This window comes from Diospyros lotus, chromosome 8 (assembly GCF_014633365.1).
Source record: "Diospyros lotus cultivar Yz01 chromosome 8, ASM1463336v1, whole genome shotgun sequence".
NCBI lineage: Eukaryota > Viridiplantae > Streptophyta > Magnoliopsida > Ericales > Ebenaceae > Diospyros > Diospyros lotus.
The window spans coordinates 33,262,155-33,278,423 of NC_068345.1; the positions used below are offsets into that span (position 1 = coordinate 33,262,155).

The 16,269-nt window shown below is 36.9% G+C and overlaps 1 protein-coding gene across 2 annotated transcripts; it reads right to left on the reverse strand.

Annotated features, from left to right (window-relative positions):
• Positions 1 to 11,645: 11,645 nt before the first annotated feature.
• LOC127808036 (F-box/kelch-repeat protein At5g42350-like) lies at positions 11,646 to 14,694 on the reverse strand. Of its 2 annotated transcripts, none has more exons than XM_052346344.1 (2): positions 14,312 to 14,694; positions 11,646 to 13,727 (listed from the first exon to the last, which is right to left on the reverse strand). In XM_052346344.1, exon 2 carries the CDS (start codon positions 13,628 to 13,630, stop codon positions 11,891 to 11,893), a length of 1,740 nt encoding a protein of 579 aa, XP_052202304.1. In that variant the 5' UTR covers positions 13,631 to 13,727; positions 14,312 to 14,694; the 3' UTR covers positions 11,646 to 11,890. The 2 variants fall into 2 exon arrangements, with proteins under 2 accessions (XP_052202304.1, XP_052202305.1); XM_052346345.1 differs by having other exon boundaries at positions 14,229 to 14,694.
• Between the last annotated feature and the right edge of the window lie 1,575 nt (positions 14,695 to 16,269).

Sequence of the window (16,269 nt, forward strand, 5' to 3'; positions counted from 1 at the left end):
ATAGCATCCCATAAAGCACCCTTTCGAAATCAATCTTGATATGCTTGGTTCTGGTGGAGTATGGACTAGAAGCAATGTGCATGGTTAATAAACTTCATGATTTTTGACTTCTCAATTAATTGTTTCAATGACATTAGCTCACAAGTTGTAAAGAGTTATTGTCTTGTATAAGCTTCTGCATTGAACCTAGTAACAACATTTCATTTCTTAATTTTTTTAGAGACCAAATTGTTATCAACAAATGCACAATCTATCTGTAGGAGACTTTGCCCAATCAATATTTGTATATCCTACAATTTAGTTATTCAGTATCTAGATATATCATGCTATGACCAATGACACTTTTAATAAATTGAAACTTTTAATAAATTGAAGAATATGAATTACTGCATCATAGCTATTATCACAAGGTGAATCTAAAATTGGCTTACATACACTTACAACAAATGAAATATCAAAACGAGTGATTGTGAGGTAATTAAGCTTGTCAACTAATAAACAATAGAGCCAAAGATCAAAAATAGGCTCCCGTTGTCTAGAAAATAATTTGATATTTGGGTCTATAATGAGTCTATATGCTTACATCCAAGCATGTCAATCCCCTCGAGCATATTCAAGTCATATTTTCTTTAAGAAATATAGATTCTTTGCTTTGATCAAGCCACCTCAATATTTCAAGGAACCCAAATCCTTGATCTGAAACCATTATTGAAGGTGAGCTTTCAACTTAGTGATACTAACGTGATTGTTCCCTATAATAACTATATCATTAATATATATCACCAGGAGAATATGGCAATAGGATTAAAAGTGATAAAAAGAAAAAAATGATTTAAGTCCACTTTGAGCCAAAATAAACTCTAGGACAGTTGAATTGAATCCATCAAACCAATATCGAGAAAACTGTTTTAAGCCATATAAGGATTTTCAAATGTGACACACTAGGGTAGACTCCCATTGAGTAAAAAAAAAATAGAAGGTTGCTCCATATACACCTCATTTAAATCACCATGAGAAAAATATTCTTAATATCAAGCTAATAGAGAGGCCAATGAAACATAGTAGCAAGTGACAAGAAAAGACAAATAGAGGAGATCTAAACCTTAATGGTAAAAACCCAACAAGATTCAACAATAGACTTACCCTTTGGAATAGGTACTAAGTTCCAAGTTCCATTGGAATATAAAGTAGATATTTCTTCAACCTTAGCATCATGTCATCTTGGATGGGATACAGCTTCTATAACAGTCTTAGGAAGAGAGGTAAAAGAAAAAGAAGATAAAAAGAGTGATAACTAACAAAATTGAAATAGGATGTTCAAAAATGCAATGAGTACCTTTAAAAGAGCAATAGACAAGTCAAGATCAAAAAGTATGGAAGATGGATCATAAGTGGAAGGGCCAATTGGCACGAATGATGAGTTTTGATAAGGGCTCTATAGGTCTATTAACAATAGCTTCTTTGATAGGTCTACATGTCTGGGATGTCATTGATGAGTCTAAAGATTAGGCAATCGAGCTAAGATAAAGATGAGGGTGGTAAAGAAAATGGAAGATTAAGAAAGGGAACAAACAAAGGTAGCGAGATAAACACATTTGAAAGAAAATAGGATATGACTTAAAAAAAAGTAACATGAGCATAAACAAAGTAGTGAGCTAACTCAGGGGAGTAACATCGATATCCTTTTTGAAGACATGAATAATTAAGGAAAACACATTTGAAAAAACAATCTATCAGCTTATCATGACCAAGGGCAAGTTGATAAATAAAACAAGTACACCCAAAGATATGAGGAGGGAAAGAATACAAGTCAACTCAAGGAAAAAGAATTGAATGAGGAATTTGGTTATCAAGGATAAGGGAGGGCATTTGGTTAATGAAGTAACACATTGTTAAGAGAATATCATCCTAATATTAAAGAGGCAAATGCATATGGAAAAGGAGTGTGCTTGTAGTCTCAATTAAATGACGATTACTAACACGACTTAAACCTCATACATAAGAATGGATAACTAAAAAATGAGAATTAACACATTTATTAGCTTGAGCTGGGAAAGAACTACAACTATGTTCTCTAAGTTAAGACTAACACTCTAAAGTAGAAAGACTAGACAGATTGGAAACTATCTTCTTGAGATGAGATAAGAGTCAGGGTGCCCTAGTGAGGACTCATATCCATGCCAATCATCTGTCTATTTCTCATATCCTAAACAAAAACAAAATTAAACAAAAAAAGGTGATGGAACAATTTAGATTATGAGTTAGTTGACTAATATAAAGCAAATTAAAAGGACATTGTGGTAAATGTAACACATATGATAGTGGTAAAGTATGAAAGGGTTCTGCATTTTCAATACCCTAGACAGAGGTTTGAGAACCATCAACTAAGGTAACAGTAGGTAAGGATCCCAAGGTGTGAATATGTGAGATGTAATATCCCAAGAGCCCAGAGAAGTTAGTATATATCGAGGATAGTGTAAGGAATAAAACAACACCAGCTGGATATATTTTGGGTTGAATGTAGGCAAAGAACTCGAGGTTAAGCACACTTGAGCTAGGGAAGCTCAAGGATGGGTGACCCCCTGGGAAGTTCGCGTAGGCCTATCAGAGTAAGTTGTTTCGATCCTTTATATCTCTCGATGCGGGATGTTACAGGTGGTATCAGAGCCGACCCCCGAGCCTCTAAGCGCGGTGGTGGGGCAAACCTCAGTGAGGACACTGAGTCCCTAAGGGGGGATGTGTGTAGGCACTTTAGGCGAATCCCACATCGGCCATGCATCGGGAGGAGATCTGGGACCAGTTGTAAGGTCGCATGACGAGGACGTCATGTGCTCAAAGGGGGAAGAATGTAATACCCCGAGAGCCTAGAGAAGTTAGTATATATCAAGGATAGTGTAAGGAAGGAAACAATACCAGCTGGATACCTTCTAGGCTGAATGTAGGCAAAGAACTCCGGGGTTAAGCATGTTTGAGCTAGGGAAGCTCAAGAATAGGTGACCCCCTAGGAAGTTCGCGTAGGCCCATCGGGGTAAGTTGTTCCGATCCTTCATATCGCTCGATGCGAGATGTTACATGAGAAGAGTAAATGATTACCAAGCATTGGTAACACTAGAGTCAAAAAATCCATAGACTAAGAGAAAATTACTGTAAAACAAGTTGTGGGATTGCTAGTGTGAGCAAGGGATGCGACAAGTAAAGTGGCATATTGCAGTGTTCGAAAAATCGGCCTAGGCGGCCTGCCGCCGAGGCGTTAGGCGAACGCTGGCTGCCCCGATTTTGGCCTAGTTGACACCCCTAGGCGCCGGTCCGCCTAACCGGCCGTCGGCAGGCCCCTAGGCGTCCCAGGTCAGCCTAGGCGGCGCCTAACCGCCTGGGCGGCCTACTTCTAAATTTGTAGGGTTTTAAAGAGAGGAAACAAAACATAGCGGCCTCTCCTCGTCTGCCCCGATTGCTCTCTCCCAACTGCGACCGCCTCTCTCTTCGAAAGCTCATCCTCATCGCCGTTGACGCCTCCTGTAACAACCTGTTAATGGGTCTAGGTTTTTATGAGAAATGTGGTTTTATTATGTGTGATGTGTTTCGGGCATTTTCCAAATTAAATGGGCCAAAATATTTTATGCGTTTATAAAAATGCAAATTTATGAAATGTTAATTCATGAAAATTATGTGAAAAGATTAAAGAAGAATAAAGTTGAAAAGTCAACGGGAGATTAAGTGTAGTAGAAAGTCAAGGTGTGTGTGTCTAATTGGGTTTGGGTTGCTTGTTTAGGCCTAAGCCATGTAGTAATGTGTTGTGTATTTAGTGGATGGGTTGGGCTTGAGCCCATTGAGGAAAATTGTGTCTTAAATTAAAATAGAATGGCATAAATGAGATTTTTCTCACATGTGATGTGTTTAGATTAATGGATTGGGCCTTAGAAACTTGGGTTGAGCCAAGACGAGATTTTGTATATATATTAATTGTTGTAATGTTGTGAAGCCCATTGGGCTTGATGCTGTGTTGAGACCTTTGAGTGGGCTAATGGAAATGGGCCATTATAATTAATTGATCTAATGAGTTGGGCTTGGGCCTATGTAAGTGTATGAGTGGATTTTTGAATTGGGCTTAGGCCCATGAGAGATGGAATTTAATAAATGAAATTATATATATATATATTTGTATTTTGTAGGTTAAAGGAAAAGAAGAAAGAATTGTAAAATGCAAAGTGACCAAATGGTCCCTGCTTTATTGAAAAAGGTGAGGGTAAAATGAAGATTTGCAAAATTGGTTGATAAAGAAATTGAGAAAGAAATAAGAATAATGTAAAATGTCCAGCATGAGATATTTTGAGTTTTGTGTGTGCATTTGAGGGTGATTTGGTAATTCTTGTGGGGAGAGTGGTTGGCTTCATGCTCCTTCTTCATTTTTCTTCTCCCCTGGCGGATTCTTCTTCCTCCTTCCTCTTCTATTCTCATTTTTCTTCTTCCATTTTTGTTGCCATTGAAGCTTCAAGTGAGAGGTCCAAGTTGGGTGCTCTTCTTCTCCTTGGGATTCCATCATCAAGGCAAGTTCTCCTTGCACTCTTGTTCTCTTATGTGTGCAAGTTTATCATTTTCGTTTATTGAGATGTCAAAATGCCTCATGGCTCTTTACCTTCTCATGGTTAAAAGTATTTTTTGGTATTGGAAATATATTTTCTCTTAACCATTTTTAATTTTAAAACTTGTGTTGGGTCTTTGTGTTAGTCTCCATGGGGCTTGTTCACCCCATTTTTCATTTAAGGAATGGCATTTGTGGGTTAAGATGCTAGTGGGAATTGTTTTGGGTTTGTTTTGAGTGTTTATTGGCATTTTGAGGGTTTTTGGAGGCTTTTCGGGCCCTTTTTGGGCGTTCTCGGCCAAGTTGACTCGCCCAGGTGGTCAAGTCGACTCAGGCCGAGTTGACTCGGTTTTGGGCGAGTCGACTTGAGCCAAGTCGACTCGGATTTCCGCCAAGTCGACTCGGCCGCAGCTTTGACTGCTCCGTGCATGTTTCGCTATTTTGGTCATAACTTTTGACGTAGAACTCGGATTTGCAATCCGTTTGAAGCGTCATAAACTAGACTTTGAGGGCTTCGATTTGATATATAATATCATATATTTTGGATATGATTTGAGCTGATTAAAGCTTTTCTTAACCCAACTCAAGTGAAAGTGTCAAAGTAAATTGTTTCTAAATGCTCTCTTAGATATCCCTCAATCCTCTAAATGATAAGATGTGTTTGAAGATATATGTATGTTAATACATGAGATTCATAAGATGAAAATATAATTGACTTGCATAAGATAATAATAATAATAATCAATTGGGAGATTGTTAAGAAATATCCTTGGTAGGTATGTCCATGGAGTCTCATGGGAGATGTCTTGATAACTCTAGATGAATAATTGCCCTTAAATAAAAATGAAATGGCCATGTAAGGATGTGATTGGAGATATGCCTATGTGCATGCATGGGCTCATGAGTGAATATGTTATTAGCATGTTTAAATGTGCATGATATTCATGATGTGTACATTTCTATAATGGAGCATGTGTGTTATATTTATGTGAGATCTCATGAACATTGCATGGCATTATGATTTGCGCCCTATTGCTATTATTTTGACGCGACGGCTATGTTCCGCAAATGGGAAATGAAAAGGATATCCTAAAAGAGCGCTTGGCGCGGGTGAGGTAGCCATAAAACCCGGTAGGTGATGCTCGAGCCAATGAATGACAAATTGATTTTGTATATATATGTATGCATCTATGCATGTGAATAAACGGCTTGAGAGCTAATGGGAATAAAAGGGCTTGAGAGCCAATGTGATCCATGTATATGGACGGCTATGTGAGCCAATATGGTGCATGAAGACTTATATGTTCATGAGAGATGATTCGATGCATAAAATGCATAATGGCATGGGGATAATTTTTATTGATGGGAACTAAATGGAAAATGCTACTTGTACTTGGGGAGTAAGGTTTATTCCACTTTGAATTTTCATGCCTTAACTTTATTTCTCTCTTGTTGAAATATATGCTTGCCTATGAAATGGTTTTATTAATGAGAATTGAAGGATGGGTTCAAATGGTATTGGGGAGTCGAGTGTACTCCATGTTGTTATCCATCCCTTCTTTCTTGTTTTCGTGTATATATATATTTGTCGAGCCTTATGGCTCGCTTTGGCATATGGGTTGATAAACCAAAAGGAAGTATTTTTTTTTTTTAAGGATGTTGTTGTCTAGTTTAGAAGGTATGAATCCAATGGGTATTTAGATGTCGGGTAATGGTCTTTCTTTGGCTCTAAGTATTCATGCCTTCATGTATCGTGTTATGGTTACTTCCTTTGCTATATACTTGCTAAGCCTTGCGGCTCACGTTGTTTCTTTTGTCATTCCAGGTAATGGAAGATAGTTATTTTTGGAGCGAGTTCTGGTTAGATGTGTACAGAGATGTCCTGACCTCAAAGATTCGTGGGTATATGTTGAGGGCAAGAAATAAAGGGCTTATTGTATATATTTTTAAAAGCCTCAGTGTCCTTTCATTTCATAATGTATAGGCGGTAAGCCCAAGATGATGATGTATTGAATGATATGTAATTTATTCCGGCTCCTATTGTTAGTGAGCAAATTCGAAAAAGAAATTTCTTGAAAATTTGAGTATCTATATCCATCTTGAATGAACATTCTCTCGGATTTCCTGTGCTAGCGGAAAAATCCGAGAGCGGGCCCTGACACCTCGCCGTCCGACCATCGTCTCTCTTGGCTACGATTTTTCGATTTCCCTTGGCCTGGACCAGTCGTTTCTCTCGCTCCCTGAAACTATTCTTCCTCCGACCACCAGTATCTCTCTCTCTCTCTTTCTCTTTCGTTATGCTTCCTGATTTGCAGTAGCCATCTTGCACTCGATTCGCTGTTCTTCCCAATTTACAAATAGAAATTTTATTTGCTATATACTATATAGTATATAATATATATATAATATATATTATTACAATATTACTGGTATTGCTATATGCCTATATGTATTGTTATATAGTATATAAATAATATAATATGCTATTGCTATGTATATATTACTAATAGTAACAGTTATAGATTATATATATGTTATTGCATTATTGTTGATTTTCTACTTTGATTTACTTGAAAATAATATGACATTACATCAAAAAGTTAAAAAAATAAAAAAAAAACAACAATTTTTCTAGGCCCCGCCTAGGCACCCTAGGCGCTAGGCCCTAGCTTGACGCCCGACTAGCGCCTAGCACATTTTAGAACACTGGCATATTATGTTACCCAGAACTAAGCATACTTGTCTTAAGAGATAGTCACTAGTGAAGAAACACCAAGGGCGATAGCCCCCTAACATCTTAAAGTATCAATAACAATGTGGGTAATGTTAGTCATCGAGGTAGGTGACCATGTAAGCTATAGCAAATCTCCCAAAGGCTGTGAAGTATGAAAACGGCTCGAAGATGTCGTTTCGGCGTTTCCAAACCGTTTCCTATTTTGAAAATGTGAAAAACGGCCCTGAAACCTTTTTCGGGCTGTTCGTGTAATTTTTTAATTTGTAAAATTGCGAGCCGTTACAAAATTTAAAAAATTTGGCCGAAAACGCGTTTCTGGCGAGTGTTGCCCAGCAAAGGCACGAATCCCTAGAAAAATCTCCCATCCTTCTTTTTCCCCTCTTTTCTTCTTCTTCTTTTTCCAACGATTTCTTCCAATTCAATCTTCCTCGCCGTCATCTGCTCCATTGCTCCCTCGACTCGAGTTCTTTTTTCTCACCGCCGGTCGAATTGCTTCTCAGCCCTCTCGCTTCTGGTGCTGGTTCATTCGCTGACGATATCCATCGCTTCTAGATTAGGTTCCATGGTCGCCAGTTGTCCCTTCCCTTTTGTAAGTAACCCCTCTCTTTCTCTCTATCAATATATATATATATATATGTTTCTTACTCTTCTTCTTTATGCGAAGTTAAACTCATTGGTGAGAAATATATATATATATATATATAATTAGACTCCGCCACCTACTCTTTTTCTGTCCCTTTCTCCCAAACTCAATTGCCTTTAAACTTAATTGATTAAAAATGGGAAGTGAATCTTAATTTATAACATGAACTTGTCAAAGAAATAGATAAAGAAATTATACCATTATAAACTTTAGAAATTGCATCCGACAAGGTACTAATTTGTCATTAGTACAATATCAGGTATGTCTAATTGAACCTCCTAATTTTCTACTATCATTTACTGTTATATTCTATGGGGGATGGGGAGCACATATAAGTAATTTGTTATTATAATTTTGATCATCTATTGTTAGTTCATATATTGTTAGTTTACCATTTTGATTACTTAACTGATTGTTAGTTTCTTAAGTATATTGTTAGTTTACCAATTTAATCATCTATTGTTAGTTCATGAAAAATTTAGGGGCTATAAACACTAAACACTAATACATGTCAAAACTTTTTTGGAGCAATGTTGTATTTATAAATTTGTGGACTGCTACATATATTTAATTTGGTGGAATTTGATCTTATATTATGTTTATGTTTGTTTGAATACATTATGAAATTTATGTTTATTGTTTATATTTGTTTGTATTATGCTTGAATTTTTTTATAATTTTTTATATTAAAAATTATATTTACAAAACAAATCCCTATATTTTTTAAATTTACAGTTTACTCTGTATTTCTATTTCTTACTTTTTTGAAAAAAAATATCGTTTCTATGTTTTCGTTTCCGTGCAACCTAGCCAAAAGGTAACTAGTATGATTGCAATAGGAACATTAGACTGGAGTAAGTCCACCATGGTAACCACCACCATGACGTTCACCTAAATTACCCCCATGACTAGGAAGGAAACTAGTTTAAGTAGTGGTAAAAGTAGAGTGATCTCTAGGTAGAGAGGAGCTATGATCAACAATAACTAAAGAGACTTGAAGTAATCGAGCAAATGCCTTTATCAAAGGTGGAACAAAGGCACTGCCTAGAATTTGTGTTTTAACTGGCTCAAGTTCTAACCAAATCCCATGGAACTTGAATTTGTTTTATCTTGTTGCTTTTTTCACATTAGCATTAAACTACATTAGTTTATTAAAGTTAGTAATGGAAGCTTGAAACTTACAAGATAGGTAATCATGTCTAAATTATTTTGTTGAAGACGAAATAGAACATCAGTCGCATCATATATACAAGTGATGTCACTCGTATACAACTCATGGGTACAAGTCCATAAAGCATTACACTTATGAGGTTGAAAAATAGGCATCAAAATGAGCTCAAGAATTTGGCACGTCACTAACTCCATGCCCAACCCATGAAACTAAATTTCCACTACTAAAGATCATAAAGAATAATTATTTTCATTCATTTTTTTATTTTTTATTTTTTTTATATGGATCTAAATGAAGATATGACAAAAGATAAAAATACATGAAAGTTTAGAATTCATGTAATCGATCTCACATAATAGGATAAAATTTGAATATGTTATTATTGTTGTTGTGTGGTTAATTAGCATGCCCAAGAATTAGGGAATGGTAACAATTGATGAGATAGTTGCCATGAAGACCGTGGAATTATGAAGACATGATGATGATTACAAATTCGAATTTGATAATCAGCGAGAGAGCCAGAAATCAAATTTGAAAATCACCTAGAAGTCAAGGGGTTGCAAATTGAACTCGAGATTGCAACTAGATCTGCAGATCACTAGAAGTAAAAGCGAGCACGAAGCATTGGAAGGCGCGACGAGCAGTGTCAGTGAGAAGAGCAGTGCTGGTAAAGTACAACATCAGTGAGCAATGCTAGTGAAGTCTAACAATAATGCCGCAACTAGTTTTGTAGGCTCATATAACAACGAGTAGCACAAGTGAAAAGAGCGACCCCATGAAGACGACGACGATCAATAAGCAACGTTGACGAAGTCGACAGTGATGGCAGCCGCAACACTAGTTAGGGTTAAGGTTAGGGTATGACTCAGATACCATGTAAAGAAATAAAATAATTCATATTTATTTAAAATGTATAGTACAAGGTATCTAAATACCCTAATTACATTAATACATTTCCTTATATACTTATACACTTCAACACCACTAAAATGAGACTCAGGAAGCTCAACTCACATCAAACATGATTTGGTTATTATGGTTATTACATTTGATTTAGTCGAGATAAAGTTTTTACATTTGATTTAGGCTCAACTCACATTATCTATGACTGTGAGATGTTATTATGACTAATTATTTTTATACTTTTAGTCTTGTATGAAAGTATGAAGGTTTGTTCTTTTTAAAAGCAAAAAGATAATTTTGTCACAAATTTAAAAGTTCAATTACTTATTTAACTATTTTAAAAATATAAAGATTAATTTAGCCCCTAAACTAAATACACGAGCTAATTTGCCACTTTGCCTAAAATGCTAACCTAAATTTTAGTGTTATCAAAACTTTGTCAACTTCTCTAATTCCCAGAAAGACTTTCATGTATTCTACCATCTCAACTTTTCAAAACTTTCCCCCCACCAAGAACTTCCTCGCTCATAACTTTTCACATACAAACTATCCATTAAAACAAATAAATTTTCATAAATAAATACCTTTTCATTAAAATTTTAAATATATAATTCATTTATTTACTTGCAACTTAACGTTTGGATTAAGCAAACCAGTTATCTTTCTACTCGCATTACTCTATACCCAAAGCAAATACCTAGAGATGTAAATGTGTGCTCAATGATTTTCCAGTTAATCCCATTTAAAATTTAAATAGATATAAAAAATTAAAATTGAGAGATATAGATACAAACCTTACTTAAAAAATTATTATAATAAATATATAAACAGAGTTAACTGGAACTCGTTTACATCCCTTGGGGCGCACCATCTTATTTGCTAAGATTTTCAGTTCTCCAACGTATGTATAACAACACCAGCTTAGTCCATATTTCCCGGAACTTGTATTTTATCCAATATTGACTGAACCATCCGCAGGTCAAATATGGGATTTAAAGATTCATACACTGGGAAGGTGTTGTCAATTTTTGGGTTGTCCTGAAGAAAGAGTGACCTTAGAAAAGAGTAACCTTTTTACTAGGTTGGATTTGGTTGGCTTGCACTTACAGTACCATTAAGCTTCTAGCTATTCCTCTCTTGTCATCTGCTAGGGAGCTGTCTGTTGGATGGTAATTATGTGATCCTTTATATTCCAGTTTTACTAAATTCAAGCCATTATTGCAAGATTTTCAATACAAAATGTTATTATAAACTCAAAACCATTTCTGCCCTAAGAAGAAGTTGCTGGCACATAGAAGCCAACACATGCAAGCTTTTAACAGTTAGTCATCAAACCAACTTTTCACTGATGTTGATGATATATGAGGCTATTAGCAATTTTCTGAAGGCTAGACTAAAAAATGCTTTTATCATTATTTCACATCTGATTGAACTACAACCAGAATCAGCCTGCCGACCAACCAGCTCTGAACATGCAAATCACCACTATCAAAACAAAGATGTTTATCAAATTTGTTCAAAGAAAAGCTTCTTAATCCATTATCTTCTGAGGCAAATATAACCAACAAGGATAGGACCATTTTACCAAAAGCATATACCAAAGAAAGTATTCAGATAAATAAATGATAAATTTCTTTCGATGGTGGAGAACAAATTACATGGAAGCTAAAGAAACAAGAAGTAAATAATAATCTGAATAAGAAAGACCAGATGGAGCCACCATCACACAAGTTGAGAGAAATAAAACCAAAAATTACATCAGGAAGAAATCTCACAGGTCATGGTGCATGTTCAAAGTCTTAAGGTGCAAATAGACTTCCAGGCTTTTTCTGCGAATTCAAAAAATTTACCAAGGAGAAATCATAGATGTAGCACTGCCATTGATTTTGTCATGCAAGAGGAAGCATCCAGTTCATGTGTGACATGATTCCTTGAAATGTGGCTCCAGTTCATTCCTGTAACAGACGCATCACACATAGTGAAGAAGTCTAAGACTTGCCCAAATATTTTGAACATTTCAATGCCAAATATAAGATTTCTATCAGCAACAAATGCAGCATTCCAGTCCATTGGAGCATCAGGATGCGTTGAAGCCTCTGTCCAAGTAAGATACATGAGATCTAGCTCCCAGAGCTTCCTAATGGCTTTATTTCTCCTACCAATTTGGCCGTCCCCTTCACACCAGGAGACAGAGAGCATAAAAAGTCGACCGTTACATGATATGAGTTTTGGATAGTACTCATGTACACGGGGAGGGGATGGGCAGGTATGGATTCCAACCCAGTAACCCCTCTCAATGTCATATCCAGCAAGCTTGTCAGTTTCAGAATAAACGTAGAACATCCCATTACAAACAACCCCTGAACAAACAACACCAAAATCCACAGGCAGCCTCTGGATCTCCATCCATTTATTTGATACAGAATCATAAATTTCCCCTGAATCCAAGGGCTCATCCCACGAACCAAGCCCTCCTACAGAAATCAGCACAAACCTTTTACAATCTTTGGTGTTCAAGTGATCAATTTTTTGTCTGACTAATTTGTACGGCTTCATATTGGGAAACAAAGAAATGTCATTCTCATCAAGGGCATTTCTGAACTGCCGCCTTACTGACAGCCTGTGGGGATCCTCATAAACATCAGATACCCCACCAATCCTTGACCTGGGGAAACGTCTGTCTTGACGATTTTGATTGTTTCGGATAATCAAGCAATCTGAACTAATCTCACAAATCCCTAAAACAGGTGTCGACCTTGCATACTTCATGGATGCAACTTTATGCCATGATTTAGTCAAGGGGCTAAATACAAGCACTCCTTTATGTGTTTTGAATGAGCTCCTATCCACCTTCCCATAGTTGGCCAAGCTAGAACAACCTCCAACAATGTAAATATCATCCCAAATGCTGGCAACAGAAAAGGAGAATCTTCCTTTGAGAACTTCGGCATCTAGTCGATGCCACTGATTAAGAGAGACGTCCAGAGTATGTATCTCCCCGGAGCAATAACCATCTTTGACAACACCAAACACAAACAACCACGGGCTTTGATACAAACCTTCCCGTCTCATCTGCATGAACCGTTGAGTAGTTGTCAAATTTCTCCATTTTCTGCATACAAGTCGGGCATTCATGAGACTGGTCAGTGGGAGTCTCACTAAGCACATTTCCAGGATGTCATCTGGAAGAAACACATGCATTCTGTTATGTGGTGACTCTTCAGGTTCCGAAACCCTCCTGTGATTCCTCCTCCAAAGCTTCTCCTTCACTTTGTAAGAGAAGCAATCCACAGTGGTCTCCTCAGTTCCACATATTGAGGCATACCCTTTTCCTTCTTCACTGCAACTTGATCGCCTTCTACCACCTGGATCCCCAAATTCTTCACTTGTATCAGCACCAACTTTGCAACCTCCCCCCCTACCGTACAAATTAAGGCATCTCAAAGAAACCCCTTTTGCATCGTCCTCTTCATCCCCTTCACTTCCGTGGCTCTTCTTTTTCAATTTTTGGCTAACACTTCTGACAAGACGCTGGGACAAACTCAAAGGCTCAAAATTCCGTCGAAGAGATTCTTCTCCTATTAATCTTTCAGAGATCATCCTATTTCTTCCTTTTGGTAGAAAGAGCAATCAAAACATTTTTGTATAGCAACATGCATCCATCGTTACCGTCGAACTGGCTTATTCAATGATCCACCTACGACGAAACAAAAATTTGAAAAGAACTAAGCTGAAAGTTTCATGGGGAAATAAAAAAAATACAGACACTCATTAGGTATCATATTTATGGAAACGAATAGAGACATTAGGTATAGGACTTCCTTTCTGCTTGTTTGCCGACAACACACAGATTCAGAGGGAAAACAATCAATTAGCATCTTGACCTTAGGCACCATGTTCTAGGTAATATTTGGAATCTGACAAGTTATACGGAAAAAAAAAAAGGTAAAGAGAGGTTTTCCGGATCACCCCAGCAAAACTAATCTCATGAGAAAAAGATGATCATCAAACGGCACTTGATCGCATGCATTAAAAACAAGCAATAACCAAACATTCGATTTAAAGAACCGGGGAAAGCAGGAAAGAGCGAATTCAAGGTCCGACTTTTTCTCACAAACCGAACAGATCTCTACAGAAATGCTGAAATCAAGGTCAGCAAAGAACAAAAGACAACATCACTTAAGTTCCAGAAACGCACATTGAGCATAAACACTAGAAATCAAACTCTGCAGATCCACATCTCCAACCACCGAATCCAGACCGCAGGACAAGAAAACGTACCTCCGGCCTCCTTACGCATTGCCGCCCACAAATCGAAGCCGATCAAAAGTCAGAGAAACCAAAGGCGAGACAGAAGGATGAACTACGATACAACAACGTTACCAAATTCGAGCAGAATCATTGTTAGGTCTCAGCCATCATTCATCCGATCAGACGAAGAAGACGAAAGACTCTCTCTCTCTCTCTCTCTCTCTCTCTCTCTCTCTCGCTCGCTCGCTCCGGAATGAAATCTTGCTGCCGAATTAGGTTTGGGCAATGAGTGAGTGATTAATCTGAAAACAGTAAAGGGACGCGTACCCTGCAGAGAAAAGGCGACGCTTCAGCGCTTCTTTCTGTCTCTCTCTCTCTCTTTGCTTTGCCCATGTGGCATTCTCTGCCTTTCGTTGTTTTTTGCGGGGTTCGGTTTTCTTTCTTTCTTTCTTTCTTTTATTTGGAATTTAATTAATTATTAGTCATCTTTCTTTTTTTCTAGAAATAATAACGCTGGAGGAGGAGTCATGATTGCCAATGGAGCGTCCCCAGCTGAAGCTTTTCGGCCAAGTCAGCTTACAGCCGTTAGATTCTGTTTTGATCATCTCGAGGCGGTGATGTGATTTAACGACTAAAGTAATCACGGTTGTTTTTAAGCTCCTCCAAAATTCTCTTTTTCCCTACTCGTGTATGTGTGTGTGTATATATATCGCATATGTTGTATTGTATGGGCTCTCAGCCACTCACTCACGCTTGACACTCCTTTTTCAATCACTAATAAACTAATGAATAAAATGTATTCTGTTTTTTTGTACATGAGACGAGAGAAACCAAACCATGGTTGAATTTATTATTATTATTATTTAAATTATGTTTAGAAATTCATATAATTTTCAAAACGTAATAGATGTATCTTAAAAGTTAGTGAAATATCAAACGTATTTAAGTAAACTAATTGTCTTATTTGGGTTATTTAGCTGAAATTGGAACTCAAAAGACTATAAAGAGTGTGGAAAGAACGTTGAAATGTTCAATTGGGGAGAGAGAGAGAGAGAGAGAGAGAGAGTTAGTTGGTGTGAGTGTTTGGAACGGAACAGATCCACGTGGTGGCTTCGAGTGGTAACGTCCGAAAAGTGCGGCGGCGAATGTGGCCGTCAATTTCATAACAAATGGCCGGGGCCGGACTGAGTCTACCGCCGCCGTAGCTCCGCCTCTTTTCATTAAATCCTTCACACCTAACTAACCTTTTTCTTGAAGACCACACAAATCGCTCGTATTATTGGACTGAAACACCGAATAAAGGGATGTTAAAGGTGAAGGTGAGACACACCAACTACATCGTGCTATTGGTTCGCATTATTATTATTATTATTATTATTATTATTATTATTATTATTATTATCCTCTTTAGTCTTTCCCCATTGGAAAACAGAAGCTGCTTAAATTAAGGGCAGAGGATGGACATGGGACTGACGCCGATTAATGAGCTCGCACTCGCAATAGGGGTGGGTTGGGTTGGGTTTTCTTAATAAATCAACCAATTTCTAGTGTCAAATATGATAAGAGTTTCAGCTACTTCCTTTCACTGTTCCCTTCTGCTCTTTACGTCAAGAAACTATTTTGCAGTTTGGAGACACCTTCTTAAATTAATAAAAGTTTAAAAACTAACTACGATGTTGCACTGTTATGCATGTATAGGAACTTCAATTCTCTTTAATTTTTTTAGATAAATTTATATAAAAATAATGTTGGGTATAGTGGTATAATTTGTTCAATGTTAAATGTGAAGGGTCATGAGTTGAAATTTAGTTCACATAATAAATTTTTACTTTTAGAAATAAAATATCCGAGAAGTATTATTAAAATTTGACAAAATTTCAACAAAACAAAAAAAAAAAAAAGACATCGAATTGCTTGTTTATTTCAATATTTTTTGAGAAAAGCTTGAAACTTGCTTCGTTATAAAAGAATAAAAAGATTCATCATGC